This window comes from Paroedura picta, chromosome 1, assembly GCF_049243985.1.
Source record: "Paroedura picta isolate Pp20150507F chromosome 1, Ppicta_v3.0, whole genome shotgun sequence".
In the NCBI taxonomy this organism is placed as follows: Eukaryota; Metazoa; Chordata; class Lepidosauria; order Squamata; family Gekkonidae; genus Paroedura; species Paroedura picta.
Window position 1 is genome coordinate 11,521,073 of NC_135369.1, and position 21,479 is coordinate 11,542,551.

General features: G+C 49.3%; 1 protein-coding gene across 1 annotated transcript in view; it reads right to left on the reverse strand.

Moving 5' to 3' along the window:
• Positions 1-19,653, reverse strand: part of NUP210L (nucleoporin 210 like) — a 73,638-nt gene extending 53,985 nt beyond the window's left edge. Inside the window, exons 1-11 of the mRNA XM_077321444.1 lie at positions 19,388-19,653; positions 18,042-18,178; positions 15,945-16,076; positions 12,871-12,964; positions 11,052-11,202; positions 10,537-10,669; positions 5,283-5,441; positions 5,064-5,132; positions 3,794-3,900; positions 1,753-1,893; positions 1,406-1,543 (exon numbers count right to left, since the gene is read on the reverse strand). Of these exons, the coding sequence (XP_077177559.1) occupies positions 1,406-1,543; positions 1,753-1,893; positions 3,794-3,900; positions 5,064-5,132; positions 5,283-5,441; positions 10,537-10,669; positions 11,052-11,202; positions 12,871-12,964; positions 15,945-16,076; positions 18,042-18,178; positions 19,388-19,566 (1,440 nt within the window). The 5' untranslated portion in view covers positions 19,567-19,653. The remainder of the gene's footprint in view (positions 1-1,405; positions 1,544-1,752; positions 1,894-3,793; positions 3,901-5,063; positions 5,133-5,282; positions 5,442-10,536; positions 10,670-11,051; positions 11,203-12,870; positions 12,965-15,944; positions 16,077-18,041; positions 18,179-19,387) is intronic.
• Positions 19,654-21,479: the final 1,826 nt, after the last annotated feature.

The window sequence follows — 21,479 nt, forward strand, 5'->3', positions numbered from 1 at the left end:
CTTTGATCTGTTGCTGGATGTTTAAATTTCAATTACTGTTTTTATTGTTATTCTGCTATATTTTTAACAATGTGGTTAGGCCCAATTCTGATAAGAATGTAGATTAGAAGATGAAGAAGAGTTGGTTCTTATATGCCGCTTTTCTTTACCCGAAGGAGGCTCAAAACGGCTTATAGTCGCCTTCCCTTTCCTCTCCCCACAACAGACACCCTGTGAGGTGGGTGAGGCTGAGAGAGCTCTGATATTAATGAAGAAAAAGAGTTGGTTCTTATATGCCGCTTTTCTCTACCCGAAGGAGTCTCAAAGCGGCTTACAGTCACCTTCCCTTTCCTCTCCCCACAACAGACACCCTGGGAGGGAGGTGAGGCTGAGAGAGCCCTGATATTCCTGCTCAAAACAGCTTTATCAGTGCTGTGGTGAGCCCAAGGTCACCCAGCTGGCTGCATGTGGGGGAGTGCAGAATCGAACCCAGCTCGCCAGATTAGAAGTCCGTACTCCTAACCACTACACCAAACTGGCTCTCATTATTTTTCAAAAGTGAAAAACATGTGGATGTAATGACATGGTTATCAACTTCCAGCTGGATTATAAAAACATGTTAAAACTTGGAGAATCCGAGGACCACAACAGAAGTTCCAGTTAGGTGCATGAAACATTTTACCCAAATGGGTGATTGTGTCTCTTCGGAACGGAGACCTGTTGTAATTTCAGAATTTCCCCGTTATTAGTACTTGACATAAAGCTATTGCCTACATTACACCATAGACATCAAAAACCTAAAATGCTCCTTGTGGACCTGCCCACATTCTAAAAACACTTGGTGGGAACCAAAGAAACGTACTGGCAGATGCCGTGTCAGTATAATAACTTCAAATAAGAAGTTCAGTGGAACAGGCTTCCTGGGGAGGTGGTGGGTTCTCCATCTTTGGAGATTTTTAAACAGAGGCCATCTGACGGAGAGGCTGATTCTGTGAAGGTTCAAGGGGGTGGCAGGTGGCAGTGGATGAGCGATAGGGTTGTGGGTATCCTGCATAGTGCAGAGGGTTAGACTAGATGACCCAGGAGGTCCTTTCCAACTCTATGATTCTATGATTCTAAGAGCCAAAGTAGATGTTAGTGTCTGACCTGTGGATGCCAGTGCAATTTGAGGGCTGAAGGCGGGCCGTTTAAAAATGCTGTGAGGGCCACATCCTGATCAGGCTTGTGGCAAGGCAGAACCGGGCAATTTTAATTTGTGGGAAGAAGGCTGCCTGGCCCTGCCATGCTGCAGGCCCAATCGGATTCCAGCCTTTGCTTCGTTTCAAAATGGCCCCAAGTCCGCCTCTAAACTGGTACTGCTGTCCACGGTTGGATCTAAATGCCGTGCGTTCCTAGATCTGTTTCTCCACGCCTTGGCCAGCTTCACCTGCACTCTGTATCGATACAAGACATCCAGAGGGTGGTGTGGGAAAGCCAGGAAGGAAGGCGTCAGCTTGATGGGGAGATAAATCTTCACTTCTTGTTCGTGGCTGATTGGAGCCAGTAAGAAATCTTCCAGGCCGTTCTGAAGCAGAAGAACAAGGGCGGTTATGACCTGGATGTCCAGAGAACAGCTTTGTGCAAACCAGAAACATCCCAGCCTGCAGGGTCTAGCAAGTACATCACATTCCTAGGTCCCAGAATGCATTTTTAAAGCTCTTCTTTCTTCCTGCCCGAACAAGGGGAACATTCCTTCTCTTTTTCTCTGTAGGGTCAGAGATTATTTTTCTTTACCTGAAGGAGAACAGACTGCAGAGTGGCTTTTATTATGCTGATACCGTCCTCCAGAATCCGAACGATGTGGTAGGTACCATTGACTGAGGACGTGACCTCCTCAAAATGTTTCACGGGAAAGTCGTGTGTTATTCTAAGATTCTGCAAAAATGGAGAAAAATTACACGGTCAGAAAAATGAAAAGCTTAGCGGCCCCTCAATCCCTTTTCTCAGATGTGCGGCAAAAAGGACACAGATGAATAGAACCGTGGTATGTTTTGGCCCTGGTGTCTGGCAGCTTGGTTCTAAGAGCCAAACTATGAGTTACAAATTTTGGCAAGTCAGGTTTGGGTTTCCTTTTGATAGCCAAATGGCCAAATTAGGGTTCTTTCGCCCAGCCCCAATGAATCACGCGGAGAACGTTTATGCACTGGGAACTTCACTGCCCCAGCTCCCGTGCAGGAGCACAAATCAGGGGCGGATGAAGTGCACCAGGCCAAATGCTCCCCCATGTGTGTGCAGGAAGAGGTGGGGCAACCTGCCACGACTAAAACTCCACCCTGCAGCCTGGCATGAAACCTCCAGTACATAAATGGTCTGGGAGAAAAACTTTTTAAAATATTTTTACTGCAGAAGAAATATAGACACAGGGGAGTTCCCCAATCTGGGTGGAGAACAATAGGATTACATCATATTAAATACCCTTCCCTTGGAGGTTGGCCTTGCAGGATGAGCCAATAGCCCGGGGTCTCGACCTCCCCACTCCACCTCCCGGGAACACCCTACAGCCCTTACGCCAGCCGTCCAGGAACTGCTGACAGGTCCAAAAAGCTGCTCGCATACTCTCCCCCCCCCCCAACTTCCAATGGTTTACATAAACATTAATGACACTCTTCTTCCATTTCTCCAGCCTTGAGAAGGACTATCCCAGCTATAAAATAAACTTTCGTCTTGTGAGAGAGCTTATCAAAAACTACATTCCAGAGAGGAACAGGCAGTTTTCTCTGCCTGGTCAGAACCAAAGACTTGAACCGGGACAGGATGTAGAACTATAGCCAATCTCCAATAATTACATGATCAATCAGAAGGTTGCAATCATTTTCTTGACTACCAGGCCATCACTTTGTACAATTCCTTTCCCTGCAGCTCCCGTGTGAAAGCCAGCATGACAACAAAATTTGGAATGAGTACCCTGGCCCTAAGTTTGGAAGGGAAGCTCGAGGGGTCAAAATACCGTTCCAGATTCCTGAAAGCATGCATTCAATGTGTTAAAGCCCTGGGTTTTCAACCGGGGGGTCAGGAAGAACTACAGGCACAACATCATGATTGGGCCCTTTCATTTTGCAAGTACAAGGTTGGGAAATGCCTCGAGATTTTGGGGATGGCACCTGGGGAGGGTGGGATGGGATCTCAGCAGGGTCAAAAACCAATAGAGCAGTGGTCCTCAACCTTTTTATCACCGGGGACCGGTCAACGCTTGACAATTTTACTGAGGTCCGGGGGGGGGGTAGTCTTTTGCCGAGGGATGTCACTGTGGCCACCTGAGCCCTGTCTCCACTTGCTTTCCCACCGGCGCCCCTGACTTCCCACTGCCCACTGGGGAGCGCTGCCAGCAGCAACTGCGCACTGCCACACCAAGGGGAAGCCCCAGACATGGCGGCCACTGGAGAGCACCAAAGGTGAGCCGGCGGAAGAGTGGCAGGGCAGCCCCTGAGGCAGCAGCCAGGGAGGAGGACGAGTAGGAGCCGTGGCCCAGTACCGAATGATCCATGAACCGGGACCGGTCTCCGGACCAGGGGTTGGGTCCAGCTGCCGTAGAGTACACTTTCCAAATAGAGTCCACTCTTCAAAGCAGCCATCTTCTCCAGAGAAACTGATCTCGGTTGTCGAGAGATCAGTCACAATAGTGGAAGATTTCTGCAAGTCGATGCCAGTGGGAAGCTCAGGCAGGGAACATGTTAGTTGCTTCTGCAAAGTAGCTACTGCAAATTCGTCCTCCAAATTTGTACTGTAAATTCACTTTTGACCGTCAGGAACTCCTTCCCGACCAAGGCCTACTCACATCGGACGGGTAGATCTTGGAGCTTGATTTATCGTATATCTCAATGGTGATGGTGTAGGCCCGTTTCACTTCTAGGATCCACCTGTTTCCGGGCTGGACTGAGAAACCTACAAGCAGTGGTCCAAAGGGAAGCAAGCACACAAAAAAATACCCTTAAAAATACTGGCAGTGAGCTCATGCATCATCCATGCTGATGGTTGCTTGGTCAAAACTTAAACTGGCCATGGCTCACTTGATTCTTCCTCTGCATCACTTTCAGGGCTTCCTCAGGCCACAGACAGCTCCTCTGCTAATAAAGGTAAAGGTAAAGGTATCCCCTGTGCAAGCACCGAGTCACCCCCTTGGGGTGACGCCCTCCAGCGTTTTCATGGCAGACTCAATACAGGGTGGTTTGCTAGTGCCTTCCCCAGTCATTACCGTTTACCCCCCCAGCAAGCTGGGTACTCATTTTACCGACCTCGGAAGGATGGAAGGCTGAGTCAACCTTGAGCCGGCTGCTGGGATTGAACTCCCAGCCTCATGGGCAAAGCTTTCAGACGGCTGCCTTACCACTCTGTGCCACAAGAGGCTCTTCTTCTGCTAATAGCACACAGTATATATATATATATATATATATATATATATATAAATATATTTTTAATGCAATGGGTGATAGTAATAGACTTGATTCATTTCAGCTCCTTATTGTGACCTCAGAAAAAGAATCAAAACAGAACCAAATAAACCCACCACCAACCCCAACTTATATACAAAAGCCCCACAATAGATAGAATCATAGAATCATAGAGTTGGAAGGGGCCATACAGGCCATCTAGTCCAACCCCCTGCTCAACGCAGGATCAGCCCTAAGCATCCTAAAGCATCCAAGAAAAGTGTGTATCCAACCTTTGCTTGAAGACTGCCAGTGAGGGGGAGCTCACCACCTCCTTAGGCAGCCTATTCCACAGCTGAACTACTCTGACTGTGAAAATTTTTTCCTGATATCTAGCCTATATCGTTGTACTTGTAGTTTAAATCCATTACTACGTGTCCTCTCCTCTGCAGCCAGCAGAAACAGCGTCCTGCCCTCCTCCAAGTGACAACCTTTCAAATACTTAGAGGGCTATCATGTCCCCTCTCAACCTCCTACAATACTGCCTTGGACCTCAAGCTTGGCTCTCGGCAGAACTACAGACACAACAGATACCCACATCGCCCTCTCCTCTGCAAAACAAACACGTGCCTACTCAAGCTGAGTATGGAATAAGTGTGTTGAGGGGGAATCCATTACCCAAAAATCCGGCCTCTACAACGTATATGCTGCAGTTTGGAAGTCCGGAGGCCGCTCGCATGTGGACATCTTATTTTTTCTCTTAAGGAATTCAGCCTCGTGTGTTAAAGCAGGAGAGTAGAAAACAAAGGGGGGGACTGGAATCCTCTTAACAGCCAGGCGTCCTTGGCCCTTCTGGTGGAACAAGGATGCTTAGGTAGAGCGAATTTGTAAGGATACTTTTGTGGACAAAGACGAGGTTAACCTGTCCCAGCTCCATGGCGGTGACGGTGGCCGTGTCCGCGTCCAGTCTGGCGACGGGGAGGAGGTCGGATCCGCCGGGTGCCTTCACTTCATCCCGCAGTTGGAGCTCGTAATGCTCCAGGGGCAGCTCTGCCTCTGCAGGAGAAAGCGGTCAGGCAAGCTCAATGGATTCTTTGCCGACTGAGCGGCTACGGCAAGCACGTTCCTTATGGAAAGCCTCCCTCCCAAAAATGCAGCTTCTCAGAAGAAGAGCACAGGGGCAACACCCTCGGCTTCCTTACTGATCAAAGCATTCTTACGTGGATTATAGAATCACAGAATCATAGAGTTGGAAGGGGCCATACAGGCCATCTAGTCCAACCCCCTGCTCAACGCAGGATCAGCCCTAAGCATCCTAAAGCACTTTTTGGCATTGAATTGGCTTTTTGGCATTGAATTGCTCACAAAATGATTTTGTGGTAGTCGGGGAAACAAATGGACACAACCATTTGCTTCTCCCGTTATGAATCTAGCTGTTCAGTCCGGTCATCTGCAGAGGTCCCGTTTTGAGTGCTCGGCCATCTGAGACTAGATGGGTGGTAACCCAGGAAAGGGTCTTCTGTGTCACGGCACCAAAGCTCTGCAACTCCGTCCCTAGGGAGATTTCTCTGTCTCCCTCTCTCGGTGTCTCCCATCAGTGGGTAAAGACATTTTTTGCTTTGTTTGTCATATGCCCAACAATGATAATAGGCCCAAGAACCTGTTTTGCATAATGGTTAAGAGTGGTGACTTCTGAGGAGCTGGGTTTGATTCCCTGCTCCTCCACATGCAGCCAGTGGGGTGATCTTGGGCTAGTCACAATTCTGTTAGAGCTGTTCTCACAGAGCAGTCCTGTCAGAGCTCTCTCAGCCCCACCGACCTCATAAGGTGTCTGTTGTGGGGAGAGGAAAGAGAAGGTAAGCTTTGTGACTCCTTCTAATAGTGAAAAGTGGGATATAAAAAACAATTATCTTCTTTTTGTGGGATTGTTGGGTAATTTTAAGTGTTGTTGTTAATTGTTAACTGCCTTGGGAACCCTGATTAGATGGAATGATCATGCAAACATATTTTAAATACTAGCAAGAAAGCCCATACTGAAGCAGTAGGTGCAAACTTAAATGGACTCCAGGGAATGGTAGAGGGCAGGAAGGCCTGGAGGATCATTGTCCATGGGGTCGCGATGGGACAGACACGACTTCGCACCTAACAACAACAAAGAAAGCCCATTGCAACCAGGAATACAATGGGCGCTAGGACCCAGGGGACACTGGCAGGCGCAGATCTCTCTCCCCCCCCCCCCCCCCCCCCCGTTGCAGCAGGAGCCATAGGAGGTAATCAGGGCTGTTTGTAGCAGGGAATGAGGGCTCATTGGCGGTTTGGCAGGGCTCTCTGTGTCTCTGTGTGTCTCTCTCACGTGCTGGCTCCTGCAGCAAAGTGGCAAGCGTCCAGGGAGAGAGGGCAGGAGCTGTAGGTGCAGGGCCAATCAGGGTGTGGCCAGTTTTGCTGGCTGCACCCTGAATGGCCCTATTCCAACTTGGACAGCGAGGACACTCTCCACTCCCAGGGCTGTTTCACAAATATTAAGAGGAACAATGGATGGATAAGGATAAATAACACTGAAAGAAAATAATAGATGTAGAAACTAAACTGTGTAGCAAATAAATGGGTCCCAAGTCTAGAAAGGTTGAATATCACTGCCTAAAGGTAGAAAGACTAAAGGTACAGACTAAATGCGAAATCCTAAGCAGGCTTATACCTTTCTAAGGGCACTGAAAGCAATAGACTTAAGGAGGGTGTAAGTCTACTGAGGACTGCACTGCAAAGTTTGTGTCCAGTGACAACTTTAAGGCCAGCAAAATTTTATTCAAGGTTAACCCAAACAAATAGTAACTTTATGAATTAAGCTTTTTCTTCTTGTCTGGCCCTTGAATCTATTATTTATTTATTTATATTTGCATTTTCCCAACACCTCTTCTGAACCCATGCGGACAATTTGGACAAGATGTGACAATCAGCCGTAAATCAAAGAACAAATCCAAAAGCGCAGCCTGCAATGGCTTGGCCATGCCTGGAGACACCAGCAGACTGCCTCATCATCTCCTCTGGCGAGAACGACCAACTGAACGGAAGATCCAACGACTGGCGCCAAAGAAAACATGGCTGAAACAGATCCTGGAAGATCTTAGAAACCAGCGATTGACTATCCACACGGCCAAAACTACTGCCACCAATTGCCAAGAGTGGAAATGTATAATAAACAAGGCAAAAAAAACAGCAGCACCTACAGCAGTGTATTGGCTGAGAGGACAACCTGCTCCATAAATTGCCAGCTAAAGGATAAAAAGAAGAAGAAAGAAAACTCCCGAACCCAGCTGGCTCATGGCAGTTTACAATAAAACAATAACTCCCCCCCATAAAAACAGCAACAACAATAGTCCTCAATGGTGGGTAAAGCAAATCTATTTCCCTCCCCCAACCCTGACCATAGGCAATAATGCCGGTCCCCAAAAATCCGCCATTGTCCTCGAAAGAGGTGCCTGTGCCCAGCTGACCGAGGGCAATACCTCTACAGGGGCCTATATAGGGAGGGACCCGATCTTCTTGGCCCAGCCTCAACCAAAGGGCGGGCGGAAGAGCTGTGTCTTACAGGCCCTGTGGAAGGCTGACAGTTCCATCAGGGTCCTCAGCTCTTCTGGGAACTCATTCCATCAGGTCGGGGCCAGGACCGAAAAGGCCCTGGCCCTGGCTGAGGCCAGGCATGCCTCCTGTGGACCGGGGATAACCAGCAAATTCATACAGGCAGAGCGAAGAGCCCTGTGGGGGGCATAAGGAGGCAAACGGACCTGCATGGATCACTGTGACCAAGGCCCATTCCGCACAAGTCTAATGTAGCAGGAGTGTGGCAAATTGTAATCGCTACTAAAATGCAATTATGCACAACGTCGTACACAATCTGCCACACTCCTGAAACAGTCCCACTAGAAGCGCTTCGTTGTAGTGCTTCCAGGGAAATCCCCAAAAGTGGATTCACCCTCTGGAAAGCGCTACACTCTTGCAACCAATCTGCAACACTAGCGAAAAAGTTCTGTGCGTTACCATTGTTGAGGTTTCAGCAAAGTCCCTCCCCCTGGCTCTCTCCTCTGATCTTCCGGCGAAGCGATCGCCATTTTTTTTTCTCGGAGCAAGCGGAGAGCAACGAACTGGCGAGCCTTCATTCACCCAGCGAGGCTTCTCCGGCTGCAGTCCCTCCACAGAACTGCTTTAAAGCTCCCCTCAAGTCACCAAGCCCAACACAGCCTCATTTGCAAGTTCCCTTTATTTTCGGCTGAAAATCACGCTCGTGCATGGGGGGGGGGGGGTTTCACTCGGGGGAGCGTGGCAACGATGAAACAGCAGCTCACACGCCAGCTGCCAGCTAGATGGGTCTCTACGTTAGGAGGAAGCAAGGAATCAAGGAATCAAGGCATATTCGTTGCAACGTGTGTTTTTCTTGCAATGTGTGTTTTCTTTTTTAAACATGTTCTTAAAGGCAAAGGGGTTTTTCTGGAGCATGGTAACAACCGCCCATTGGCTGCTCGTTTGATTGACGGCCAGGGGCGGGACAAAGCACGGCAAATATCGCTTCCTTTCTAGCGATTTTTGCCGAGACCGGAGACCTGTAGGAAACGATTGAAACGCAACTGGATTCCACTACAAAGGCAGGTATGCATTATGCCGAATTCCACTATTTTAAATTCCGTTTTTTTCTTTCCGTTTTCAATTTGCCACATTGATCCTGGTGCGGAATGGGCCCAAGTGTTCTGGGGACAGGTAGGGCGCTAGTAGCCTGGCTTGGCGCAGGTTGTAAAATGCCATTTGGGCTATCGTCATGATCTGAGCCTCCATGGACAGGGAAGCATCAAAGATCACCCCCAAATTCCTGGCTGCAGGCACATCTGTAAGCTGCACCCCATCCAGGAAGGGGAGGTGCACTTCCTGATCCTGCCCCTTTCTACCCAGCCACAGGACCTCCATCTTGGAGACTCTGAGTTTCAGGAGACTCTGCCTGAGCCATCCAGGCACTGCTCCCATACAACTGGCAAATTTTTCCAGGGGGGCGTCCAGCTGGGTGTCATTGGCATACTGATGACAACCCAGCTCAAAGCCCCGGACCAGCTGTGTCAGAGGGTGCACAAAGATGTAAAAAACGTGGGGGAGAGTATTGCCCCCTGCAGCACACCACAGGGTGGCGCAAAGGGGCCCAACAACTCTTCCCCCACTGCCACTCTCTCTGGAGAAAGCAGACCAGCCACCGTAAGGTTGCCCCTCTAATCCCAGCCCTGGCGAGTCGGTGGGCTAGCAGCTTGTAATCAACCATATCAAATGTGGCTGACAGGTCTAAAAGTACAAGGATAGCCCAACCGCCTCAATCCAGCGGGCGCCGGAAATCATCCGTCAGTGTGACCAGTACAGTCTCCACCCGATGGCCAAGACGGTATCGGTCAAGGGCCGAAGTTTCCTCCAAGAAAGGCAGGAGCTGGTCTGCAGCGACCCTCTCAACCACCTTACCCAGAGATGCAAGGTGCGAGACCAGGTGGTAGCTGGCAGGGTCCTGTGGATCCAGCGATAGCTTTTTCAGGAAAGGGTGAACCACTGCCTCCTTTAGCCCTTTGGGGAACTCTCCCAATGTCAGAGAGAGGTTGAGAATATCCCTCAAAGGGCCTCCTATATATCAATCGCCCAATTTAGGCAGCCGGGACAAACAGGGATTCAAATGGCAAGCAGTCGCCCTCACCGACCCCAGCAATTTTGTCCTCATGTGACGGCCTTGGAGTTTCCAGTTTCCATCTCTATCAATTGTGGCAGGAAGGTCCTGGCGGAGTCACAAGACTTTATCCGCAAAAAATCTCACAGATGCCTCACAGCTCAAGTCCAATTTACTACTATTTTGGCGCCCTTCCTGTATGTTAGTTTACTGTTCATGCTCAGCCTGTCCGTATGGACTGCTAATTCCCATTCCATTGCATCTGAGGAAGTGGGCGTGCACAGGAACATTTCTACTTTGAATCAAACCTTGTGGGACTTCAAGATGCCCCTGGATTCAAACTTTGTTCTGCGGCTACAGACCAACGCAGCAACCCTCCTGAATCTATCTGAAGGCTGCCCTGTAAGTCTCACTGGGAACAGACTGTCCACAAGTATGTGAAAGTGCAGAAGTGGCCAAAGAACATACCTGTGATCTTCCCCTGAACTACTTTGCCAACTTTGTACCTAATGTAGGCACCAACCAACAGGGAAACATCGTAGGAGGGTATTAAGAAGATGTTCTCCAGAACCAAGAGTCGCACCAGGGCGGCCGCTACTTTCTGAGGAAAAAGAGGTCAGAGACTGAGCAAACAGAGAGGAATACGCGTGGTTGTTATTTTCTGCTTATGGTGGTTTCACTCATCAGAATTATTTCACTCTTTCCGAATCGCTGCTTCTTATTTGCTCTCCTCCCAAACGCTAAAGGCTCCTTCTGCTGGGGGGAGGTTCCACACCTAGCTTGGCAGAGGAGGTTCCAACTCTTAAGAGTTAAAAAAAAAAACTTTGAAAGGGATTTCCTGTCTCTGGCCTCCCTAGGTCTCCCCCTGGGTCATCCTCTGAGTATCAGGCCCAACTAGAATCATAGAGTTGGAAGGGATCTCCTGGGTCATCTAGTCCAACCCCCTCTGAGTACAAAGCTCAGCAGGCACGGTGAGAACCCACCTTGTACGTAGGCTCCTGTATCCGGACTTTTATGACCGCTGCACCCGTTTTGATCCCCGAGACCAGAATCCTGTCTCCTTGTTTCTCCTCTCTTTCCATCTCGACAATGTAGTCCGGCGGAGAATATTCTGCCTCGGAATATTTTAAAATCCTAAAGAGACCAGACTGGGTATTTAGAGAAAGGAGTGAGGTCTGTCTTCAGGATCGTTTCGCTGTACGTTAGCTTTGGAGAGGGGTGGGGTGGGGGGCAGTTTGCAGTAGCTTTGCCTCTCGAAAAACTCAGACTCTGGAAATCTAGTTGGTCTTTAAGGTGCTCGTGGACTTGTGTCTTACTCTTTCACCGCTGCTGGATTAAACATACATCTGGAGTTAAACAGCAAAATTCAGACTGGGGGAAGGGATTGGGGTGGACCTAAAATGAAAGTGGTCAGGACAGAACTCAGGAGCCTTCACAGAGACCTGCCTGAGCACTGAGTTCTCCCCGACAGAGTCTTCTTACACTTCTGCCTTAGTGGCGTAACGGGTAGTGATACATAGGAGGGTCTTTCCAGTGGTGGCCCCTAGATTGTGGAACAGCCTCCCCATGGTGATTCAGCAGGTGCCTTCATTATATGGATTTCGTCACCAGGCTTGGGATATCTAGTTTCCTATGGTCAGGGTCCTGCCAGGCTCTGACAGGGTGGGGATATGCTTTGAATGGATTATAGATTATTCGGCATTATTGTGAGCCACCCTGGAACCTTTGGGTGAAGGTGCGGGATATAAATTTTTATATAAATAAAACAAATAAAATGCCTGTGTGGGCTTAGCTAGATACAGGGGGTGCACTGCCTACCCTTGATTCTCCCATGTCTCCCTAGTAGTGTCCAGCAGAGGAGCGCATGTGTCCTTGCATTTATTGCCTCTCTACCCACCTCCCAACTAGAATCATAGAGTTGGAAGGGACCTCATAGGTCATCTAGTCCAACCCTCTGAACTATGCAGGACACTCACAACCCTTTTGCTCATCCACTGTCACCTGCCACCCCCTTGAGCCTTCACAGAATCACCACCGCCTCCCGAGGAAGCCTGTTCCACTGAGGAACCGCTCTATCAGGAAACCACTCTAACTCACAGGCTGTCATTTCTACATTGGCCTTCCCCAGGAGCTCCGGACAGCTTGCAACATGTGAATACATTCAAATTAAAACATTTACATTGTTAAAGCTGATTGATATTAAAACCCAGGAGCTCCCACCATCTCTCTGTGAAGACTCAAGGGGGTGGCAGATTACAGCGGATGAGTGATAGGGTTGTGAGTGTCCTGCACTGTGTGTGAGGGGGGTTAGACTAGATGACCCAGGAGGTCCCTTCCAACTCTGTGATTCTGATTCTAGTAAGGAAGAATAAAGATCTAAGCTGATGTGGACGATACACTGTGCAGATGTTATGATCTGTATAGGGAGGGCCGTCACTGTTGGTGTTCTGTGAGCCTCAACCATAGGCCTGGCAGAACAGCTGCATCTTGCAGGCTCTGCAAAACTGGGAACCTTTCCTTGCCCTCCTCTAGCAGCCTTTCAAATACTTCCAGAGAGCCATCCTGCCCCCTCTAAGCCTCCTCTTCTCCAGGCTGGACATTCCCTAGTCCCTCAGCATTTCCTCAGAGGGCTTGGTCCTCAGGTTCCACGTCATCCTTCATAGGTGAGGAACCATACGGCGAGGTAGTCCAGAGATGCTCAAGGAGTCCAAAGCAGAGGATATGGCCACGTCCCTCCACCTACTAGATCACACCTAGCTGTCTGTATCTTTTTTCCATATTATTTAGGAAGGCTCTTTTTACCTAATCTTGCTGGACAGCTCCAAGTTTTCCATCTCGTCGTCCTTGGCGATGCTCCACTCAAACTCCATCCCTTCCAAGCTACTGAAGGTGTTCCCTGTGGATGGAACGACAAACAAGCACTGGCTTAAGTTGAACTATGGAAGACATAGTAGATAAAATGTCTTTTTGTTTGTTTCCTTCCTTCCTTAGATTTCTAGACTGCAGAACTTTCTAAGCAGGGCTGAGGCTTGCATGGCAGAATTATGCCTGAGCTGCCTTTACTTTCAAAAAGAAAAAGAAGCTCTTTAGTGCAGTGGTTCTCAACCTTCCTAATGCTGTGACCCTTTAATACAATTCCTTATCTTATGGTGACCCCAACCATAAAATTATGCAAGTGTTCTTTCACAGAAATTAAACTAAAACTGACCAATGGCGTAAAGATCCATTGTTCATGATTGCATATAAATTGTTTTTTCCCCTGGGGTTTCTCAGTTCAGCTCTGCCTCTTGCCCCACCATGCCGATCTCGCCCTTTTCCGCTGCTCCAGACAGACAAACGCTCTATCTCGATGTACCCCGCAAGGCTGTTGTGTAGATCAGCGGTCTCCAATCCCTGGTCCGTGGACCGGGATTGGTCCATGGATCAGTTGGTACTGGGCCATGGCTCCTCCTCCTTCTCCTCCCTGGCTGCTGCCTCGGGGGCTGCCCTGCCACCTTGCCACTGGCTCACGTTCGGTGCTCTCCAGCGGCCGCCATGGCTGGGGCTCCCCCTCAGCGTGGCACTGTGCAGTTGCTTCTAGCAGCGCCCCCCAGCGGGCGGCAGGTAGTCAGGGGCGCCGGTGGGAAAACAAGTGGAGCAGGGGCTCAGGCGATGGCAACATCCCTCGGCAAAATACTACCTCCCTCCCGGGCCTCAGGAAAACTGTCAAGTGTTGACTGGTCCCCAGTGATAAAAAGGTTGGGGACCACTGGTGTAGATGACGCCCACCCCTGACCAAGCTGCTTGCCCTGCTGCGACCCCTGTGAAAGGGTCTTTCGGCCCCCAAAGGGGTCCCGACTCCCAGGTTGAGAACCACTGCTTTAGTGTAAGAGAACTCCATGCTAGACAGGAAAGATAAAGCTCTATCTGAGCTAGGATGGGAGAGAAATTGCAGAAGGCATGGCTAGCCCTACTGGTGATGATGAAGAAATAAATGGTGCAGAAGGAATCTTTAATAATAGGATTTTGCTTGGAGTTTCATCAGTGGGAATCAATCCCGATTAGATGCTCTTCATGTCTACAACAACGAATATATATCCAAACATTCTTGCAAGTAGAGGGAAAGAAAGCATCTATCAGTATCTGATTCTGCAGCATGCTGCTGTGCTTTCAGTGGGGAGGGGATCTTCCTTGCTCTGCTCTAGGACCAGATGCACCCTCTGTGTTATCTCCTCTCTGCTATTCCTTTGAACTGTTGTGTAGACTAATTGGCAGTGTTATGTTAACAGCATGGCGCCAGGAGAAGAAGGGAACTGGCAGTTATGTGCTGTTTGACCTAGAGGTCGAACACCTGAGGGTAGCCTGGGCTGCTGTTCTCTTTGGAAAGTAGCAAGCCTGCTTTTTCTAAATTCTAAGGCATGTTAAATGAGCCTCTTGTGGTGCAGGGTGGTAAAGCAGCCAACATGCTGTCTGGAGCTCTGTCCATGAGGCTGGGATTTCGATTCCAGCACAGCCTTCCATCCTTCCGAGGTCGGTAAAATGAGTACCCAGCTTGCTGGGGGGTAAACGGTAATGACTGGGGAAAGCACTGGCAAACCACCCTGTATTGAGTCTGCCAAGAATACGCTAGAGGCATCACCCCAAGGGTGCTTGCACAGGGGATACCTTTACCTTTAGCTTTAAGGCATGTTAGTCATGAGGGGAGGGGATGACTGGGAAACATATTGATCTGTATGTAGCTAGCTAATCAGTTTCAACATGAAGTCTCATGTATTCTGCCTCGCTCTTTCAATAAACTGCCTTTTGCTGCTATGCCAGGACTGTTTTGTCGAGGAGTTAGTGGTAACATGACAGCATCATTTATGGCGGGGGTGGGCAAACTGTGGCTCTTCAGATATCCATGGACTACAATTCCCACGAGCCCCTGCCAGCAGGGTAGTCCATGGACATCTGAAAAGCCACAGTTTGGCCACCCTTGATTTATGGTATAGGAAAGAAGAAGAAGAAGAGTTGGTTCTTATATGCCGCTTTTCCCTACCCGAAGGAGGCTCAAAGCTGCTTACAGTCACCTTCCCATTCCTCTCCCCACAACAGACACCCTGTGGGGTGGGTGAGGCTGAGAGAGCCCTGATATCACTGCTCAGTCAGAACAGTTTTATCAGTGCCGTGGCGAGCCCAAGGTCACCCAGCTGGTTGCATGTGGGGGAGTGCAGAATCGAACCTGGCATGCCAGATTAGAAGTCTGCACTCCTAACCACTACACCAAACTGGCTCTCCAAAGGAGCTACACCAAAGGAGCTACATTACAACGTTCAGTAAAAACAGAAGGTGTATCGTCTATCATAGCGGTCCCCAACCTTCTTCTGGTCGGGGACCGCCTCCGGGGGTGGGGGAGAGCCAGCGGCCCGGCTGCCGCAGTTGCTCATAAACACGCATGCCCAATTGCTGCGCATGCACATTTTGGCCACCAGATGGCGCCAACACGCATGTGCAGAGTTGCCGCGCATGCGCGTTTTGGCCACGAAGGGGCGCAAACGCGCATGCGCGTTTATGTAGCTGGTGCGCCGGCTGCCGCGCCAGTTGCCGCACCGGCCTCTTTCCCCCCTCTCGTGGCGGGGGGGAGAGGCAGGCACGGCTGCTGGCGGCCCAGTATGATAGCCTTTGCGGCCCGGTATCGGGCCGCGGACCGGGGGTTGGGGACCACTGGTCTATCACATTTCTGTGATATATCCCCACCTCTGTTCCTCAAACAGTAGCGTCTCTGCCAGTGCATGGAGCTTTGCCCCCTCAGGAGGGGCTCACAGCATCTCTTGTATCGGGGGAAGGCTCTTTGCGCCTGCAGAAAGCAGCCCGGTCATTAGCACAGTTCCGCGGGAGGCGAGCAGCCTTTATGGTACCTTCCAAATCCAGAGCCCTCACACTGAGCTCCAGTGGCGAATCCTCAACGTAAATCTCTCGGGTTCGGGAAATGATCTCCACGTGGTCGATGAGGTCCACGATGATGTCGCAACGCAGCAAGTGGCCCGTCACTGGAAAGTGAGAGAGAATAAAAGTGTGCTGGCCATTCTTGACACAACGCACCATATGAGCCTCACGTGGCTTTCCTGAACGCTTAGCAAAAAAAAAACCCCAAAACACTACTAGGTTGGTGGGGCGGATGGGAACGAAAAGGAAACTGCAAATCACAAGTCAATGGAAATTCGCGATAAGCACATTCTGAGACTATGAATCACTGGCACTGCGTTTGCTGTGGTCCCGCTTCACTCCTCCCATTTGTTGAGTGCTGAAGCAAGCCATGATGTCCATTTTTCCAGGGGAAACTGCCGAATACTTAAGTTTGAATTTCTAGTCGCTGGAGCCACCATCGTGGTCAATTAAGAACTGGCGCAACCAACCGATTAAAGCAGTGCCTTGGGATTTACAAAGTCCCTTTGCTGTGTCAGTGCTTCTCCCAGGGCTTTCACAGTGCTGATGGGTTGAAGGGCAGGAAGTCTGAAGGGATGTCTGGACTGAGCCAGCAAGTGATGATGCAAAGCAAGTATTGTAGCCTGTCTGCTATTCAACAGGCTCATTCTTTTGGCAGGCGACATATACAGGAGGGTCACTGAGATCCTAGAGCTACCGTACATGACTGGTGGGACACATTTTGGCTTGGTGGATCATGGATCTCTCGGCTAATCTTCTCTCGGCTCTGATACACTAAGGGGGAGGGCCAGTTAAACTTATTACATGCTGCAAAGGCACTCTGCACATGCTCAAGTGTTTTGAAACTTTATCTCTTCCAGTCGTATACAATCCTAGGCACCTTTATCAGATTTCCTCCCATCGCAAACTAACAAACTGGAAGTATTTTTTTTCCTCTGAGGTTTCCCTGTTGTTTTAAAATGTTTTACTGGTGGTGGTGGGGACTATGCTGGTTTATTGTGACTTATGAACATTTGGAAGAGCTGGTTTTTAAACTCTGCTTTTCAGTACATGAAGGAATCTCAAAATGGCTTCCAATCACCTTCCTCTCCCCACAACAGGCAACCTGGGAGGTAGTTGAGACTGAGGGAGCTCTGACAGGACTGCTCTGGGAGAACAGCACTATCAGGACTGTGACTAGCCCAAGGTCACCCAGTTGGCTGCATATGGAGGAGTGGGGAATCAAATCCAGTTTGCCAGATTAGAAGCAGCCGTTCCTAACCACTACACTAAGTTGATTCCCTTATTAAAAGAAGTGGGCTAGGTGGACTGATTCAGCAACAACAGCAATTTCTTTGTATGTCTGTTTACATGTTCATTAGGGCTTTTTTAGTGTTCTGCTTTTCACTTCTTGGTTTGGGTAGATTTCTTTGCACTGTGAATTGTGAGCTACTTCTTAATTCCGCAACTACACATGCAGCTCACACCTCTCCAGTATGTGGCTTTTGGATTTAAATAAATATATCAAGTACATTCAGTATATCATGTCAATTTACCAATGCACAAATAATGCTGAAAGATGCATGAGTTTATGGGGAAAGTTTGGTGCGAGGGAAGAAAAAGAAAGGATAAGAAAACTCACAAAAGGGAGAAGCGACATTAAAAGGAGGATTTTCGGGCTGTAATATGTGGGAATCATTTTTGCACTAGATCCAGTGTCTCCAGGTTGATGCCCATGGGTACCACGCCATCAACCAGAACCTTTTCTGGCACCTACCAAGTGTTTTCATAAAGTTGGCAGGGTTAGACGGGGCTTGTGTTGTGCAGGGCTTCCGATTGTCTGTGCGGTCCAAAGGCCATCTTGTAAGCAGAGCTTCCCCTCAAATGCTCAAGAATCACGATCAGAGTTATGCGTAACCTCAAATCCTAACATTTTGCAGTTGGCTCCACCTCCTGCGGCAGCCATTTTATTGTTGTGCCCGCCACCCTGTGTCAGGATAACAAGTGTCCACATGCTCAAAAAGGCTGGGGACCCCACCCCACCCATCATTACTAATTAAATTCCTTGTGATTTCCTTTATGCCACCCACCTATCTCTTCTGCCATAACAACGCTGGCTAACTTTGTCGCCTGGGTAGAGCGCGTAGTCAGCAAAGCTCTCCGTGAGCAAACGGTGCCGTTCTCATACATTGGCTCAATAGTGACTGTGTCATGGCGAGTGGAGTCCCTACGAAACACAACACAATGCTGCTCTCTTATGTCATCTCTATGTTTATTTCTCTCACAGACATTCACAGTGCATTAAACAGTGTCAATCGATGCATCGAACAAGAAGAGGCATCTAACAAGCAACGCAATAGGATAGGGATTGCAGGACTCTGAAATAGGAAACAGTATGGAAACCGAGCGTAAGCACTGAAAGACGACACATTAAATGATGCAGGAATTAATCTGTGGGAGCAGGCTTCCAGCAACAGACAGTACACAGCAGTATAAATTGTAGTTATCCCTTTACCAAAGCAGGGCTCTCCTGATGTTCTTATGAGGGGAAGGTCTCAGCCTCCCTGCCCTGCTGCTGGACCTCCGTGTGAGGCAGGACTAGACAGACCCTCTTATGAGGGGAAGGCCTCAGCTGTACTAAATTTATCACTGGTTTGATCCAGCAGGGGTATTCTCATGTTCGTAATAGTTGTTAGCTCAGGACTGACTGCTCCTTAGAAGGCCAGATCCTGAAGATGAAACTCAAATACTTTGGTCATCTCATGAGAAGGAAGGACTCCCTGGAGAAGAGCCTAATGCTGGGAGCGATTGAGAGCAAAAGAAGAAGGGGACGACAGAGAATGGGGTGGCTGGATGGAGTCACTGAAGCAGTCGGTGCAAACTTAAATGGTAGAGGACAGGAATGGTAGAGGACAGGAAGGCCCAGAGTATCATTATCCAAGGGTTGCAATGGGTCGGACACGACTTCGCACCTAACAACAACAAAGCTCAGGGCTACAAATGTAGAACCATGAGTTTTGGCTGAAAACTGTCCTGTACTAGGAATATTGTCCTGAAACATTTTGCAGGTCCTGTGGAACTGTTTTATTTTTACGCAGGCCTTGATCTCTTCTGGAAGCATACAGCAGGGGTAGTCAAGCTGCGGCTCTCCAGATGTCCATGGACTACAATTCCCATGAGCCCCTGCCAGCATTCGAATCGTAGTCTATGGACATCTGGAGGGCCGCAGTTTAACTACCCCTGCCTCTGGGTCGCACCTTTATTCGTTTGCTCAACCAGCCTCTGCAGTTGGACCCGCCTGGAGGTTGGCAACCCACTAGATCAGTGACGAGCGGCTTCCACCCGCACGTCACCGCCCTCCTCATTCACAGAGCAGATCAGGCCCCGCCCTTGACCACGCCCCCACCCGCTCGCTCTGGGCGGCCCCGCCCCTCACCAGGAATAGCAACCGCCCTCAGCGCCCAGCACGAAGGGGACGCGCTTTTCCCGGCTGAAAGGCAGCAGGACCTTCGGCACGTTCAGCTTGTAGGCACCGGCCGGCCCCGCCAGCACGAACAACAACAGCGCCGCCCCGGCCGGTGGGACCCAGCCCAGCCGGGAGACGCGCGGCCTCATCGTCGACGAAAGGCGGAGCGGGAACAAAATGGCGGCGAGCAGCGGGCGCCTTTCGCCGCTTCTCGGTTTTTCCGCGCGCGCGGCATGACCGTGCGCATGCGCGCCGCCAGGTCGATGATGCGCATGCGAGGAGGCCGCCTTCTCCCCCCTCCCCCCTTGGGTAGTCAGAGTGTATTTCATCCGAGTCTTTGATAGGTTGGAGTCGACGTTCTACGTCACTCCGTACAGATGAGGCTGGTTTTAATCCCGCCCACACCTTTGAGGTGTGGGTTGGTTCTAGGGCAGGGGTAATCAAACTGCGGCCCTACACATGTTCGTGGACTACAATTCCCATGAGCTCGTGCCAGCCCTTCATGGGGATTGTAGTCCATTGACATCTGGAGGGCCGCAGTTTGACTACCCCTGTTCTAGGGCAGTTTATTTAAATTTGTATTTGCTGTAGGGCAGGGGTGGCATTGTGCATCTACAGCATACAGGGTCTCATGGGAATTGTAGTTCATGGACATCTGGAGACCCACTTTGGCCATCCCTGGTGTAGAGGGTGCTTCTTTGCAGGAGGGTGCTGCTGACTTTAGTCTGTAACTCCCTCCTGAACGTATTTATCTCATTTCTACCTTGCTTTTCATGCTATCAAGGGCCCAAAGCAGCTTACGTTGTACTTGCTTCCATTTTAGCTTCACAACAACCCTGTGCGGTAGGCTAGACTTGCTTTTCATGCTATCAAGGGCCCAAAGCAGCTTACGTTGTACTTGCTTCCATTTTAGCTTCACAACAACCCTGTGCGGTAGGCTAGACTTGCTTTTCATGCTATCAAGGGCCCAAAGCAGCTTACATTGTACTTGCTTCCATTTTAGCTTCACAACAACCCTGTGCGGTAGGCTAGACTTAGAAAGTTTGACTGGTTCCCATGTGGAGCTTCTATGGCACCAGTGGGGATCCAAATTTGGACCAACCAGATACTAGTCCAATGCTTTAAATTTCGAAAGGCTGAGCTCTTACTGGATTTATTGGCAGCTTTTTGACACCGCAGAGCATACAGTCAAAATGTTTGAAAGCTGTGGTTGAAAATTAAGAAATTTGCTATGGATTGGTTCAAATGGCTTGGTATAGAGCCTTTGCACATCTGGAAATAGGCTGCTAGAGTGACAGCTGACCATTTACATGCCTTCTCCATGGTGGCTCCCAGGTTACTAAAAAGATCGCTTGAGATCAGAAAAGACTCCCCCCTGCACTTCTGCAGTATAGAATAGCTCTGGGCAGAACAGTGCGACCTGTATTGCAGTATTTATTGTATGTGTCACCTTGGTGGTACTGCATTGTCTTCTGCCTTGGCAACCTATATGGTGTTCCAACTCTAATTCTAGTCCTGCTGCCTTGCTTGGGTGTCTTGGATGGTCTAATTCAGCTTTTAAATTCTGTAATGCACCTTTAAGCCTCAGAAAAAGCCCCTATAAATGAAAGAGGTGTGTGTTATCACTGTACGAAAGGGGCTGTCTGCAGCTGCTCCCCTCCATTTGCACCGTGAAGATTCTCTGTGGTGTGATGGCAGCTGGCGCCAAATGAAAAAAAAAAAAACACCCTCCAAAGCCAATCTCCTCTCCAATGGCCGATTAAAAGCCTTGCAGAGTAAAGGCCCACCCTCTTTCTACAAAGCCACCTGGAAGATAGAAATGAATTTAAGCCTATACTGTGCGGAACACAATTAAAATATATATACTAGTATTTATTAATCAGGGACCAGTGGAGGTTTCAGTATGTATGCCTGTACTGATTTTATTGAAGCTATATGCTAAAAGCCTTCAGTTTTAAACTGGATTAATAAATGCTGGTATCATATATTTCTTAAATTGTGTTCCATCCTATATAGACCTCTGTTCATTTCCCTTGTCGTCCTTAGATTCTTGACTTTTGTT